The sequence below is a fragment of the Gossypium arboreum genome, chromosome 12, assembly GCF_025698485.1.
Source record: "Gossypium arboreum isolate Shixiya-1 chromosome 12, ASM2569848v2, whole genome shotgun sequence".
In the NCBI taxonomy this organism is placed as follows: domain Eukaryota; kingdom Viridiplantae; phylum Streptophyta; class Magnoliopsida; order Malvales; family Malvaceae; genus Gossypium; species Gossypium arboreum.
In genome coordinates, this window is record NC_069081.1 from 1,848,006 (window position 1) to 1,864,866 (window position 16,861).

Here is a 16,861-nt window from a genome sequence, read left to right on the forward strand (position 1 = left end):
ATTGAATGGGCTATTGTGTCACGTCAACAATCTGTTAATGGATTAACGAAATTTTTAACAACAATGACAAATTCGAACAGTTATCTTAATTAAAATGATTAAATTGACAAAACAAATTATGTGATATAAGTTGTAAAAGAAAAAGGCTTGAAATGAATAAATGTTAGGTGATGGATAGAGTGACCATTTCATTACCTAAACTATAAGGGTGAATAGTAAGATTTGGGTATTCATCTCTTTCAGGGGCAATGAAAGTTAACTAACTTAGCTCCAATAATACAGGTTAAGATGAAATTATTCCAACACACAAATTCAAATTTTAGAAAGGAAAATTTTCATTATCTATCATATATATATATATATATATATACATATATGCATGTAAAAATACGTATTTTGAAATGGAAATGACGTAAATACAAAATAATTAAAAATAAAAATATAGAGCGTTTGATTGAATTAAATAATAAATAAATAATTTAGTCATAAGTCCTATTTTATTATCCTTATTTGATTTGATTTTTTTCAAGAGTCGAGTGAAATTATTTATGTTAAATTAAAAATTTGAATAAATTAAATTAAAATCTTGTTGACAATACAACTAATTTCAAGATAAATTGAAAACTCTTGACTTGATAATTTTTCTTGTATAAAGGCTCAAATTTATCATTTTAGAAGAAAAAATAAATTGAACATTTTATATAATTTTAGATTTTTCTTTAATTTGAATTTTTTAAAATTATTTTGAAATTTTTGTAATTCCTCATTTTCAAAACTTTTTGTTCATTTTCAAATTTAACTTGGACTAAAAAGATATTTATATTAATTTGTTATCTAAGTAGTAAAATTAAAATTCAACTCAAAAAACTGTATTACTAATTGAAAAATCAAAAACTCAATTCGTGAACTCAATTTTATTTTATTTTTAGTTGAATAAATTTTTATTTTAACCTCAAAATTAAAATGTGATCTTCTATATAAATATCCAAACTTCATTCCTAAAGTGAAATATATATATATATATATATATATATATATATATCAAAATCTCTAATCAATATAACAATTTAGAAAGGCATAAGAGTGGATAATTCATTAAGAATGTTTTATAAATTACTTGTAATTAAAACACAATAATATATACAAGGATAGATTCATCAATTGTATTAAAAAAATAATGTGAATATCTTGACTTACTTTTTAGTATTAAAATGTATTAAAAAGCAAGTGTATAGAGTGGTAGAAAAATATGGAAGTTGCTTGTAATTGTAGCCAGTTGCAATAACCTCGAAATTCATGAACTTTCCAAAGTTGGTACTAAGATAATATATATATATATATATATATATATATATATATATAACCTGGAAAACTTTCATCGCATGTTCCTGGGAACCATTATGAACATACTTATATATATGATCCTGGGAAGCGTTGAAAGATATGTTTTTTTTTGAGTCTCCCTTTGTCTGAAAGAAACATTTCCACATTTCTAAATGTGGTGTGGTGAAGTGAAGTTCACTTCACCAAACATTGGAAACTGGAAAGTGGAAACCATATCATATATTACAAAACAACCACAAAGCACAAACTTTTAAAAAACAAAAAAAAAAAACAAGCCTACTACCGACGCCTAGGGAGCCTGCCTGTGATTTAGCCATTCAATAAGTAATATTATCTATGGTGTACATATGGACTGCCTACCCCCCATTATTCCTCGCCTGTGCTACTTCTGGTAATCATTAAAACTGAAGTTCAAGTCTAGGAGTTTTTGGTCTCTTGTCTCACATTCTACTTCTAGGCCTTGTCCATGCTTTAAGCTTAACTTACAAGTTCCAATGGGATTTTGGCTTTAACAAACGCTTCCAATGACACCCCTTGGTCTTATATATAATTCCAAAACCGCCAATGCCTAAACATCAATGATGACCATGTAGAGCTAGAAACATCCAACCTATCCAACAACATATCAAGGGAAGGGTTTAGTGACATCAATGCCAAGAGGAACAACTCGATCACTCTTGATTCAAGCAAGGAGATGTTGAGTGTTTCAATGTTCTCTCATGGATGTTTTGAGACCCCGCTGCTCTTTGAAATCAGTTCACATTGATCCCACATTGCTGTTAGTTGAGTTCAAGTTAAGCTGTTTTCTGTAATTATAAAAGTTTCCTAACTGGCCTGCGTTATGTGCATGGCTGGAGATTTGCAGTTGTTATCACTTCTGCACGTATTAATATGATTTTCCAAGTGATCATTGGTGCTGTTCATATCATAAGTAGAAATAGAGATGGAGATGAGATTCTGGGAGACTGGGAAACTGAATATAGAGCTTGGAAATTCCAAGTACTTTAAGCTCTTCTTCAAGTAGCAATTAAGCAGGTGTCTAATGGTTCTCGTCGAGGAATGAAAGAATGGGATGGCTGGTGCCAAAAGTAAGATAACGTCTATGATTGTCCCCAGTGGGATTCTAGACAAGCTTTTTGTACCAACTTGGTCTTCTTAAGGGGACACAACAAACTTGGGGACCTACGATACAAAATTCTAAATGGTGTTCCACAAGCATTGCTATAATGGTTTTACAATTCACATATTGAATTAGCCATTTCCCAAGGAGAGGTGCTCTTTGAAGCGTTTAGAAAGGGAATACAAAATATCTTGGAAGGTATATACATACAAGTTTATATTTTCTTTACTGACAGCCTATACATACGAGTTTATATACACTATCAGTCAACTAATTGATGTCACTTCATTGAAAGTTTCTATGACATATGTACACGGATAGCCTTATTTCAAAGGAGGTGACATCATCTAATTATTGATCATATTTAGATCCTATTCATATTTGAACATATTTTTAATGGACCACTATCAAGATAAATTGGTTAGTGGACATCAATAATACATAGTAGCATCATTCTCACATCACAACAATGACTAAAGAAGATACTGTGCTGTCAATAAAGATTAAAAAAATAAACAATTCATGAAATCTAGTAAGAAAACAAGAACAAAGATAATTCCGAGCTTGCAGAATCAATCTTCCTGGAAAAATAGATAGGGGAAATAGAAACAGAACAGAATATTGTATGAACCACTGTTTTGGAAAGTTGATGGCAACTGAGATCCCAAAGAACCCTGATGGTGGCACTAGATACTAAGGGTCTGGCAACTTACTAGTTCAAAACATCGAGCTGTCCTTGTGGCAATAACCCTCCAAATATCCGTGTCTAATCCTGTTGCAGACTCTGCAGACTCAGAATGCATACAGGAAGAGTTATCGGAAGAAGCTGGTGATAGGGAGGTACAATGGTTTCGGACATCAGTCTGCAGGACCAATATATTGTTGTTGGCATCTTTAGTAATCACATGAAGCTTTCCTAGTAAACCAGCAAGTAAATATGGAGATTCTGAATCCGTAAAGTTAGGAATGGGGACCTCTCCAACTACAAATTTCCAAGCATCATCTTGGTAATCATATACCTTGACCCTAGCACTTTCAAGAGAACTAGATGGATCAAGCGCATACAACTCGCCATCCACAGTGACACTTAATTTCATTCCTGCCTGTCTTGCAGGCCAACCCTCACCCATACCCACTGGCATTTCGACCCATGAATTTACCTCTGGATCATATACCTCCCCTCCAACATCAACAAAAAACGGCCAGCAATATAAACTTTGTGGCACAAACAACCTTCCCCTATATGATGTCAGTCCTGTGGCAATGGGTTTGAGTAGATCAGCCAAAAAGGCAGTGGGTAGAACCTGAGCTTTTGAAAATGGCATGCTTGGCATTTGAGACCATATACCTGTATGAGAATCAAATACTTCAGCAGACTGAAGTGGGGTTAATCCACCAGGACCCCTGGTAACCCCTCCGACAACATAGAGCTTATTATTTAGGATGCCAGTCTTACAGTAGGCCCTAGCAGTTAACATTGGACATACTTCACTCCAGGAATTTAGAACTGGATTATACTGCCAAACACATCTAAGGGCTGAAGCTCTAGAGAATCCTCCTAACACATAGAGGCATCCGTTAACAGCACCAATTGCACACCCACATAATGGACTGTCCAATGCATCCTTCCTGACAAGCCATCCCCTTATGACATCAGCAATTTTTATGCTTGAGCCCACCACATTCCACATTCGAAGGCCATTTAAACCTTTCCTGGATTCATCTTCAGAAGTAACGTTGGGCATTGGAGGCAATCTAAGCCATCTTCTTGACAAAGGGTCCAAGGCATACCACAAAGGCTTGTCGCGTTCTTTCTTAGTCAATATATAGAGCCATTCCTCTGTTGTTCCAAGCTCTTTCCTAATATTGAAAAGCTCAGAACTCATGATGGAAGCTTTCCAGGATCGAGACACTAACCTCGCATTCAAGTAATTAATCCTTGGAACTCGAGCTAGAATCTGATAGGATACCTCATCAGGAAGGCAGGGAATCAATCTTGGGTTCTCATCACAAAGACATGTTGACAACTTCTGCCTCTTGCATGTTTCATTTTGTGAAACCTCTAAGGGCTCACTCGTTCCAGCCCTGGAATAATTTGAACTTAAGAATGCCCCCATCAATATCTTACTGATAGAAATATATTAATATATCAACCCCAGAAAGAACCGACTTTTGATGGCTAGAGATTTTAATCAACACCGAATTATCCAACTTTCTACATGAACCTGCTCAAAACCATCGGGATTCTATCAGGTATCTGAGGTCAGAACAGCAGAGTAAGACGGAAGACGTCAGAGTTGAATCAAAAGGCCAACAGCATGGATGAAAGGCAATTAACTTAGTTTCAGTATAACCATCTGATTGAAGGGAGACAATCAACAATATTCAGATAAATAAGCATTTAACAATCATCTATAGATTAGAAAGCTCTAAAGAAGGGGGAGAAATAATCCCCTTTGCAAATTGTATAATGAGAAAAGGAACTGGAATACCTTATGAGAATGATAAGAAAAGAAACAAGCAAAAGGAACTCCCCCTTCTACTATAAAGCTGATATCCCAAGGTAAATTAGATATAATTCTTAAATTCATATAAAGCCAGCAAGAACTTCCGAGCTCAGTATATAACAATAAAGATGGTCACGTTTATCTCTCCCCAATACATCTCTGCAGCCATCAACTCTTCTATGGCGGGTGTCAGCACTCTCTTCAGAAAGCAAAGATTGAAAGTGCAACAATAGTGAACCAGAAAAGAAGAGGCTAATGATACCCTCTTTAAAAACTTCCAATATAAGGTCAACCGGGAGAAACAAAGAACACTATAATAACTTGGAGTTCTAAGACATCGTCAAAAATGGTAATTCTTTCTTATTTTTCCCAAATAAACCCAATTAGATATTTAGAACCAATTCACTCAAACTCAGGTGAGAGTGTCAGAACAGTACAGAAACCATTAAAATTTTATCTCATCACTTATCCATTTTTTATTTTCTTCTAAACAAACAAAAAAGTCAAATAAAAGCTCCTTCCTTTAAGCACACTTCACCCAGCAAAAACAAACTAACCCCCCAAATTCTCAATTACTACAACTCAATAAGGGCTCTTCACATAAATCCATAATTAATTAAAAAGAAAAAGAAAAGAAAACTGCAGTAATCTAAAAGAAGAGGGGAAAAAACAGCTAAATTAAATACAACATTTGCCTACAATCAATTGAAATTAACACTGTTAAAACAAACTGAAGAATAAATGAAAGAAAAGAGAGCCTTTATTGTGAACTGTGAGTCTGTTTTATTCCAAGGGACAGATTTTTGACTGAAAGTTCATAAAAGTTGAAGCCCACAATAAAAATAAGCTAAAAGAACAAACTTTTAAAGGAATTGAAACAGAAAAAATAAAGTGAAAAGAGAAAAGAAAAACCTTAGTTTTTGCACAAAGAGGAAGAGACAGAGAAGACGATTCGTATGAGGTATTCAGGCTATCCATTCGTAGTTCACTTTTTGTGCAGAGTCTGAGCTTCCGCTGTTATGGGTGAACAACTTATATATAATACATTCAAATCACACAATTTATATGTTACATACTTGAATAAAAATAAGAATATTTATCAATATAATTATATTGATTATGTATATAAATTTTTAATTCATTTTATATATATTATAAATATTAATATTTATTAAATTATTAAAATATTTAAAAATTATTATAAATTGAAGTTTTGTCATAGTATATTTGAATTTTTATTTTATTTTTATATTATTTGTAACTCAGATTCCTACTCACGTCGACTTCCACACGTCGTACGACCTAATAGATATTTATAATTTATAACAACACTATTTGATATATTATAAGCAGAATTGTAAGGTAATATATGAATATAAAATATAATAAAAAATTAATTAAGCTTTAATTTAGTTACCGCCGTCGTTGTTGCAATGTTTAAGGTAACATAAGTGGCAGCATATTTAAACATATTTTTAAATTATTGATTTGATTAGTATGAATATTATTGTTAATATATGAGGATATGAGTTCGAGTATATTTAAACATATATATATATATATATATATATATATATATATTTAAATCTAGCTAGCGAGCTCCAAGAAAGTTTTTAACGATCGTATGGTGGACTAATACCGATCAACGAGTAATAGAAGATATCTTAGATCCAAGTCAATATGACGATCGTTGCTGAAAATCAGAGAATAAGGTTGTTTGAATTTTGATTCATAGATTTATGACGTTCAAAATTATTTTATAAAAAAAAAATCGAACTATAGAAGAAAAGGGAAGTTGAGCTTTTAATTGGTGCAGGCGGTGTAAACAGAGAAGGTCATATAGACTTAAATGAAAATTTTCTAATAATTCAATGACTATTTTATAACTTTTTAAAATTGAGTGACCAAAACGTAAATTTAATAATTAGATTACTCATTGTTTTATTATTCATCCTTATTTCACAAATGGAAACCAAGATAGGAGTTTTGTTGTATTTATCAAACCATCTAAAACTACAGTATAACATAAATGGTAGTTAGGCTAATAAAATAGTATTTTTTATGTAACATAATATTGGAGTTTTAATTTAATGTAATATATTTTTCATGTTAAATAAAAATATTTATATTATAATAGAAGTTTTTTATAATTTCTTGATATAATAGAACTTGTTTGACATGAAAATTAGCTACCAAAGTATTGGTTGTACTTAGTGAGAAAACACATTTACTGCAGATAGTGATATATATGATTCATTTCTTTTACTTATAGTTTTCATTAATTCCATATTAATTAATTCTACATGCAATTTATTTTAGGTTATATCGAACTAGTGGAGGGACCGATTGGGCATATATATATAATTAGGGATCGAATAGTTTGTAATTAAGTTATTAGTTAGGTTATTGAAAATTCGTTCTCCTAATGTGATCTTATGTTATTTCATGGCATCAATTACATCTTGCTATATGAAAACTAACACATAATAATTAAATCATTTTGTCTTATGACAAATGACCCGTGGTTATGTTTCTTTTTCAATAACCATATAATACCAATAAGAGGATATCATTTACCCTATAGGACTATGATTTCATTGTTGTGGAATGATGCTATATCATGCAAAAGTCATATACCCAACGTACTAGCTTTCGGTCCATTAATTATTTGAACTTAATCTTTTAATACATTAAAATATACAAGTCACCGTGCATAGTTTGTCATCTACTCAAAATTAAGGTCTACCACACTATGTACATCACAAGTGCATAAATTCATAATCGAATTGGGTTCTATCCAATGTATTGTCACTCCAGACAATTACATATATATCTTTTGGGAGTCACTTGCTTTGATACGTAAAGCAAGGTGTCTCCCCAATTGGACTTGGTAGACAACACAATAGCCTTTCAATTGATTTGCTCAAGTTCGATTAGACTACGAATTGTTTAAATTATTTACTAATATAATTTGTCCTCTTACATTATGATTCAACCATATAATGCAACTTAATATTAGTTAAATATTAAATAATCAATGAGCCAATATTTACTATCATTTTGCTTTGTATGTAAAAAATGTTGAGGACAGATACAAATGATATTAATGAGTAATAGAATTTTATTTAAATCAATATGTTCAAAAAAATTACAAGTACTAAATGACGAATACACTACAATTAAGGCACTAGATTATTACAGTGTCTTGCATGGTTGTGCGGGCTGGCTAGATGCCAGTGTCGTTACAAGTCAGTTATCGTCATGGTACATGCTGCATGATCCCGTATGTGTCATAGGTTGTCATGCTTTAACTACCTAATTTTTAGTGGAGCCGAAAAAGGCAGTTTCGTAACCCCATTTTCGTAAATTTGGTTAGTGTAAAAAAATATTAATATTAAATTTTGGTCATTCAATTTTGTTTGTTAATTGTTTAATTTAGGTAAAAGGACTAAATTGTAAAAGTTTATCGCTATAGGTTTTTAATTGGCCAAAGATTTAAGGACTTAAATTGAAATTAACTAAAGATCTAAAATGACATTTGAACCATTTCTCAACATGAATTAGTGGAATGTGATGTATATAGGAAATTATATTAAGTTAATTAAGTTTGCCTTAATTAAACTTAATTAAATGTTAAACTAGGTATAAATACGTTAAGTAAGTGGAATTGCCACCTTTTTTCTTTTTTCTTCACCGAACCAACTTATAATAACCTAAGGAAAAGCCATTTTGAAGCTCAAAGCAATCGGTCCCTAATTGGTAAGCTTTTCCAAGTCATTTTCTTGTAATTTTTATGATTTTAAGGTCATGGGAGCTTGATTTAGCTAGCCCATGTACTAATTTGCAAAATTGTTGCCATTGTTGATTTCTTGAAGAAATTAGTATTAAATTGATAGATTTCAAGCTTAGATATGAAAAAAGGATTACATTGTATTGTTTTATTAGTTTTGTTCATAAGGACTAAAGTGAATAAAAGTAAAATTGATGGGAATAAAAAGGACTACATTGTAATGTCTTATTAGTTTTAGGTAACCAATTATGTTTAACATAAAAGAAAAATAAGTGGTACCTCTTCTTTAGAAAATCGTCTAGAAGTTTGAAATCCTTCTAATACATGTAGAATAAAAATATCAATAAGTTGAAGACAAACACAAATTAAAGTTTATACATACAATTATAAACGTAATATTATCAACATGTATATAACTTAATAGGAAAATAAATTATAGTAACGATATCTTTGACAGAAAAGTAAGAAATAGTATAAAACAATTTGATAATGTAAATATAAGTTTAGAATTACTTTAAAATAAAAAGAAATTAAACCATATTTTAACCAAGAACTTTGAACAAAATTGTACTAATAACCGGTTGTGAAATTACAGGAAACTATAGTAACAACAAGAAATTAAAGAGAAATACAGGGCAAAATAAGAGATGAGAAAAAAGTAGGACAAAAATAAGACGATAATTCTTCTTTTATTGGATTTCACAAGCTTATATATATTCATTTCTTTTATGCTTAAAGGGTTGTGTAACATTCTTATACTTGACCCGGTCGTTGGGTCAAGGTATCGGGATGTCACATTCATTGTCAAAGCAACTACAAAAATTTCAGATTGATCTATCATATTATTTGATTATTGAAGACCATTTCACTCTTATCGTAACAATTGAATTCATATTAGAACTATTTCTGAGCTAAAATTGTAACACTCCTAACCCGTATCCGTCACCGGAATAAGGTTATGAGGTATTACTTGACTGAACAAAACTTCTATAAGGTCAAAGATACTTACCAGACATAAATTATCAACAATGTAAACATGTCACATTGATTTTCTATAGGAGCTCTTATAAATTTCCAAAATGACTCACTATCAAAACATAACTAAAACATTTCACCACATTAGTTCAATTATAAGGCTTCTCTAAACAAAATGAGCAAGCCATCTTCACATGGCTATAATGTATACAAGTCGAAATATCATTCTACCTATAGTCTATCCTATACATGCCTTAAACCATGATAATATACAATCTTCTCAACTCACATAATGACTCGATAGTGTGATGATATCTCCGGCCCTTCCAACTCGAGCTAAAGTATAAACCTATAAGAAATGGAAAAGAGAACACGGAGTAAGCTTCAATGCTTAGTAAGTTTTAAGCAATGCAAACAATTAATTTACTTATAGATCAATTATTCAAATTTTCAAGAAATCATTCCTAGATAATTGCCATTTTGGCCAAGTATCCATGAACATAATGCATATGTAGCAAATTCACCTCACTTGAATCTGAAATCAATTAAAACCAAATATTGAAATCACAAATAAGATCATAAGAACTCGAAAAGCATCTCATTAACAAGTTTTAACCATATTTGCAACAAAATCACAAATTCACTACAAGCTGTCTTGTTGAGCAACAGTCACTAAATTATTTATAACTGGAGCTAAGAAAGTCCAAATCAATTTCTGTTAATTTTCCCTAAAAAAAAACTCATATATCTTCTATCCATAAAATTTTAAGAATTTTTGGATTTGCCAATCAATACCATATTTTTCTTAAAGTTTCTCCTATTTCACTATTTTACTATTCTGACCATTCTTCACTTTGAATAAGATTTCTCATTGTACAGAATTCAAAACATGTTCTTGTTTATTTCATTTGAAACTGTACTCATTAAGGAGTCTAAGCATATAAATTTTATTTTATAACCATCATTTTACAATTTACAATGATTTTCTAAAAATAGAACAGGGGACTTCGAAGTCATTTTGACTCTGTCCCACGCCCCTTCAAATATCTCATTATTGGAAATTCTTTTGCTTACACAGTTTCTTTTATAAGAAACTAGACTCATTAAGCTTTCATTACATAATTTATTCAGCCTCTAACTCAACTCCCACTATTTATGGTGATTTTCCAAAAATCATGTTACTGCTGCTATCCCAAGCAGATTTATTACAATCTACTCTTTCACACATTCTTTGCTTTCATATTATTTAAACATGTATATCATGTCATTCAAGATTGAACTTATATAACATAGGCATTTAAAATGCTTCACTATCAACTTTAATTCAATCAAAACGAACAAAATACAATATCATATCCATATTTAATTTTTCCATTATCATAATCACATATAACAATCATATACTTCCACATAACTTCACAGATTTACCGAATGTATCACGATCACATTTATAGTTGTAACACTTATTCACATATGCATCACTTTATACCCTTATAATTCAATCCAAATCAAAATCGCATACGAGTACATAATATGTACCTGGCCCTCATAATGTAACATACATAATCAGTAGTAGTTTACCTCGAACATTCAAATTCATAATCTTATTCGAATCATCGGCGTTAAGCCTGCTAGGTTTAAACCCCGAATTCAATCACCAACACAAAGCCTACGGGTCTTTAAGCCTGGATATAATTCCAGCATATTGCCTTCGGGTCTTTAAGCCCGGAGGTCTTTAAGCCCGGATACAATTCCAGCACGAAGCTTGCAGACCTTAAGTCCGGATACAATTCCAGCACGAAGCCTGCGGACCTTAAGTCCGGATACAATTCTATCACAAAGCCTGCGGGACTTTAGCCCGGATATAACACCAGCACGAAAGCCTTCGGGGCATAACCCGAATATAACACCAGCACGAATGCCTTCGGGACTTAACCCGGATATAACACCATTATAAAGTCGTCTCATAAACAATTCATAAAATATAGCATGTATACCTATTCACTTTGCTCTATTTAATCATTCAATATTTTGCACACTAAGTGTCATTCTCAATATCTCGCACATTAAGTGTCATTCTCAATATTTCGTATTAATCGAGTACCATATTTGATTGCCCCGCACTAAGTGCCACATTTTGTCGATATGTCGTCGATATTAAAATATTCACGTATATACAATTTATACGATATCAAAGCATTAGAAACATAAATTTAACAATGCTTATTGCATACGAACTTACCTGGCTAAATTGTAGAGATACCACAGTTCAGGGGTATTTTGGTAATTTTCTCATTTTCCTCGATTTTCCACCTGATCTTGATCTAAATTAATAATTTCATTCAATATATTAATTTAGACAGTAAAACACCTCATTTCATACAATTTGGTCATTCTTGTCATTTTTACAAAATTACCCCTAAAGTTTTACTTTTATTCATTTTAGTCCCTGAGCTCAAAACATGCAAATTAACCATTTTAACCATAATTAAGCTTAGCCAAATGTTCATGGTATCAAAACAGTCCATAATTCACTTTATGGAAAAATTATAGTTTTGCCCCTAATATTTCAACTTCTTTACAATTTAGTCCCTATATCATAAAAATGCAAATTCATGAAATTGAGTAAAATTCTACTATAGAAGAATATCACTAGTGTCTCTAGAAGCCCACAAATTTCATTTATTTGACATTTTAACCACAAAGTTTTCACATTTATCAATTTAGCCCTTAATTGTCAATTTCACAAAAATTCATTTAACAAAAAGTGTTTTACTATCAACAAGGACTCATATTCTTCCATTAAACTTCAAAACCCTATTATACTCATCAATGGAAAATATCAAACTATTCAATGGTTTTGCAAAATAGCCCCCTCATTAGATAGATTAAGCAACAACGATCCCGAAAATATAAAAATAATTAAAAACGGGATTAAAAATGCCTACCATGCATTAGCCGAAAGTTGGAAGCTTCTTCCATGGCTTCTCAAGCTTCATATTCGGCTGGTAAAAAAAGAATGAAAAAGATGACACCTTGATTCTTTTATTTTATTCATTTTATTATTATTTTTAACCAATTTATAATATTAACCTTTATACACTTTATTTATTACACCAAATGCCCAGCCATCATATCCCACTATCTCTTTAATGGGCTAATTACCAAACAAGGACTTTCACTTTTAAGTTCTATATCTATTTAATACCTTTAGCTTATAGAACACAATTTTTGCACTTTACGCAATTTAGTCCTTTTTGCTTAATTAACTATCGAAACGATAACATTTTTCAACGAAACTTTAATACCATCTTATTGCCACTACGTAAATATTTATAAAAATATTTACGACTCAGTTTATAGAAACAAGGTCCTGATACCTCATTTTCTAAACCCACTTAACCTTAGGGTCATACCACTTGAACTTAATAAATCGCTTATAAAACAAAAATCACAATATCAAAAATATTTTTTTTTAAAACCACAATTAGCTCGTAAATATTAAATATAATATTTACAAACCTACTCGTCGGATTTGGTGGCCCCGAAACCACTGTTCCGATTAACCCTAAAAACGGGCTATTACAAAAATAGCTTGTATATTTTGCAATTCAGTTAATCCAATCAATATAGCCTTCAACGCAATACTTCAATTTATTAACTAACATTTCATGAACACATCAAATACCCATTATTCACTTATTATCTCATCAATTCCTCTAAACTTCTCATATGTATTAGTCATTCCAACACTTATAATGACTTCATAATATTTCAACCCTGCTATTATTCTTCTCTCCTCCACTCCATTCCGCATCCTTATTGTACATATATAAGATTATTTAGCTTTTAGTATAACATGTTTTCTTTTAACATTAATTATGATTACACGAATCATATGTATACTCTTAGTAAAGTTGTCTATTTGAGTAGTAGTCACTAAATTATTTTTATCTTTTTCTAAAGAAATCGAAATTAGAATCCGCTTGTTATTTTTGAAACTAGACTCAATGAATTTTTTACCATAAAAATTTCAAAATTTTCACATATGTCGATTAATACATATTTTTCCTCAAACCTTATCTTGTTCTGTTGCTAGGAAACTTTGACTCTTCTTCACTAAAAATTAAATATCATTCAGTAAAAATCTCGTATTATGTTACCATTTGTTTCCCTTGAAAATAGGCTGATTAAGATTTTAGGAATATAAATTTGATCTCCTAATTTTTTTTTACAATTTATAATGATTTTTCAAAGTTAGAACAGAGGAACCCGAAATCATTCTGACATTGTCTCACAACAATTATTATTTCTTACAATCTACAATTCCATTACTTGCATTGTTTCTTTTACGCAAAACTAGACTCATTATGCTTTAATTTAATATTTAATTTAATCTCTAAATAAATTTCTAATTTTTTTTGTGAATTTTCAAAGTAGAATCATTGCTGCTATCCAAAATTGTATTTTTAGTAAATTTCTCTACTTTCTCTATGGTTCTTTACATTATTTTCATTTAATCATACATAGTCCTTATACCTTTGATTTCTATTCAATTTAATCATTCATATTTACGTGTAGACGACACACACATTTCTTAATTCTTAATGCTTTTTACAACACACATCATATTATCTCTTACTTTGAAAGCTTAGTATTTCAAGTTTCTAGAAGTCATGCTTCATTACATACTTTCTATTTCAAGAATTTAGATTAAAATACATATTTTATACATTTTATTTTCAACATATTTAATTTTATTGAATATAATTATGGTTTGCATGAAAACTTACCTTTTTTTTACGAAGAGTTTCTTCCCTTTTTCCTCACTTCCATTTCTTTCTCATCTTCCTCACTATCCTTCCCTTTTCTTCACTTTCGTCTACCAATTTCTTGCTTCTAAATTGATGAACATACTCTCTAGTATCTTTACTTCACTTCTCCTTTTAGGTGATTATGAAAATTATTAAATAAATTGAGAAAAAAATGACATTTCATAATAAAGACCAAATTGTAAAAGAAGGAAAGTTTTTCTCTCCTCCATTTTGCCGTTCACGTTGGGGAGGGAAGGAGGAAGAAAATTCATCATCTTTCCTCCCATTTATATTATCATTTTATTATTAAAATATTATAAAAATATATAATTTAATTATTATTAATATATTATTTAATTAAATAAAATATTCAAAATATCTCCCATATCATTATTACACCCAATAATTATTTTTTTACTAAATGACCATTTTACCCTTCATGTTTCTTTAAAATTTCATCATTAGTCACTACTTTTGATAAATTTGTGATTTAGTCCCTCTTATTTCTCCACTTATTCAATTTGGTCTCTACATGTGAATTCCACGTCCTAATAAACTGGGTTATTTTTACTCTTGTTCCTTTAAATTTCTCATTTTACACTTTGACCCCTTATATTTTTGAATATCTACTCTTAGGCCACAATTTTTTCACATATTCACGATTTAGTCATTGCTTTAGACTAACATATCTCAACATACTTCTTAATTTAAAATTTTCTTTAGCATTTATTAACCTTCTCTATTATCATCTTTATATCTCCCCCTCATTTTATCAGAAATCAATTATACACTATTTAATTTAACACTATTTTTATAATATATCGATTTTTTTGGGTATTACTGATCGATTGAGTTGGTGTAATCTATCAACCAAGTCTCAATTCAGTTGAGCAATTAATCACAAACCCTTTTTTTAGTAAAATCGAAACATTATTATAATAACTTAAATTATGTAAAATTTTAAAATTGCATTTGAAGGATTTGGACACAAAATAATAAATAAGAAAAATTAGATCATCCTAATTGAACAAAATAAATTCTTTAGCGATTTATAAGATTGATGAGAAAAACTTTGAGATACAACTATTTTATAACATTCAATAAATAATGCATGGGGAACTGTAAAAGTCCCATTCCAACATTTTCAATATATTTTCTCTCTAATTCAAATATATATATATATATATTAAATAATTATTTGTTACCGTTGAAATTTTTATTCTATAACCAAAATTGACATTTTTCATTTAACTTTAAATTATAATTTTAAAAAGAAATGGAATATATGGAACAAATAATTATAAAACCTAAAAATAAATATAAATATGTATCAAAATTTCAATTCCGTTTGTAGAGTTGAAAATTTTCATTATTTATATGTCAAATAATCATTCATTTTAGAAGAAAATATTTTTCTCTTATCTTAACAAAAAGAAAAAGAAAGGGATTGGTGTAAATGAATACAATATGTTAGAATTTCAATTCCATTTTGAAGTTAAAATTTTTACCGTTTATGTATTAAATAATTACAAAAATTTAAAAATAAATAAATATAATATGTCATAATCTTAATTCCACAGTTAAAAATTCAATAAACGTAAATGAAAAAATTAGGCTTGGGGTGAGAGAGGCTCGAACTCTCGACCTCAGGATTACTCAGAAAGCTATGAGACCTACGCGCTAGCCAACTGCGCCACCACCCCTAATGTGTCGAAAGTTTTGTAGTAGCAAGTAATAAATTCGTCAGAAACTATAATTTTTACCCAATTTTACAACATTTTCTAATCTTATCATGTATATATATATAATATAACAATATATACATATTATAAGTTGGGTAATTGGTTACCTAACTTCTAGAAGTTTTCATTTTAGACACCTAAAAATAAGCATGCAAAATGGTGATTCACGTTACATGATTTGTTTTAATATGAAAAGCTTAAGCGATTTAGTGGTGGATTTTATTCGGACTCTAAATACTAACAGCAAAGAATCAGCAACAAAAGAAAAATTGAACAGGAGGAAAGAAAGGAGTCTACTTATTTTATTTCATAGGCTCTAATAATCCAAAAGAATATTTATACAAGTGCTTGTTAGTATGCTAGTTGAGTCTCATCCGTACTAACAAGAAGCTTAATTGACCTACTAAGTAGGGCAAAACTAAAAAAATTTTCGAAATTAAATTGTAATTTTTATAATAGCAAAGATATAATTTCATCATTTTTAATAACTTATATTTTTATAATTTTAAAAACTTAAATTAAATTTTTATATTTTTAAAGAAGTCAAAATATAATCTTACCTTTATTAA

The 16,861-nt window shown here is 30.0% G+C and overlaps 1 protein-coding gene and 1 non-coding gene across 4 annotated transcripts; both read right to left on the reverse strand.

Moving 5' to 3' along the window:
• Nucleotides 1-2,631: 2,631 nt before the first annotated feature.
• LOC108477151 (F-box/kelch-repeat protein At1g22040-like) lies at nucleotides 2,632-6,035 on the reverse strand. Of its 3 annotated transcripts, none has more exons than XM_017779615.2 (2): nucleotides 5,884-6,035; nucleotides 2,632-4,689 (listed from the first exon to the last, which is right to left on the reverse strand). In XM_017779615.2, the coding sequence occupies exon 2, from the start codon at nucleotides 4,579-4,581 to the stop codon at nucleotides 3,151-3,153; it is 1,431 nt and encodes a 476-aa protein (XP_017635104.1). In that variant the 5' UTR covers nucleotides 4,582-4,689; nucleotides 5,884-6,035; the 3' UTR covers nucleotides 2,632-3,150. The 3 variants fall into 3 exon arrangements, with proteins under 3 accessions (XP_017635104.1, XP_017635103.1, XP_052878605.1); XM_017779614.2 differs by having other exon boundaries at nucleotides 2,632-4,721; XM_053022645.1 differs by having other exon boundaries at nucleotides 2,632-4,821.
• Nucleotides 6,036-16,167: 10,132 nt separating this feature from the next.
• On the reverse strand, nucleotides 16,168-16,253 carry TRNAM-CAU (transfer RNA methionine (anticodon CAU)). Its single transcript is given in 2 exon segments — nucleotides 16,168-16,203; nucleotides 16,216-16,253. It is a non-coding gene; the product is annotated as a tRNA-Met (tRNA).
• Between the last annotated feature and the right edge of the window lie 608 nt (nucleotides 16,254-16,861).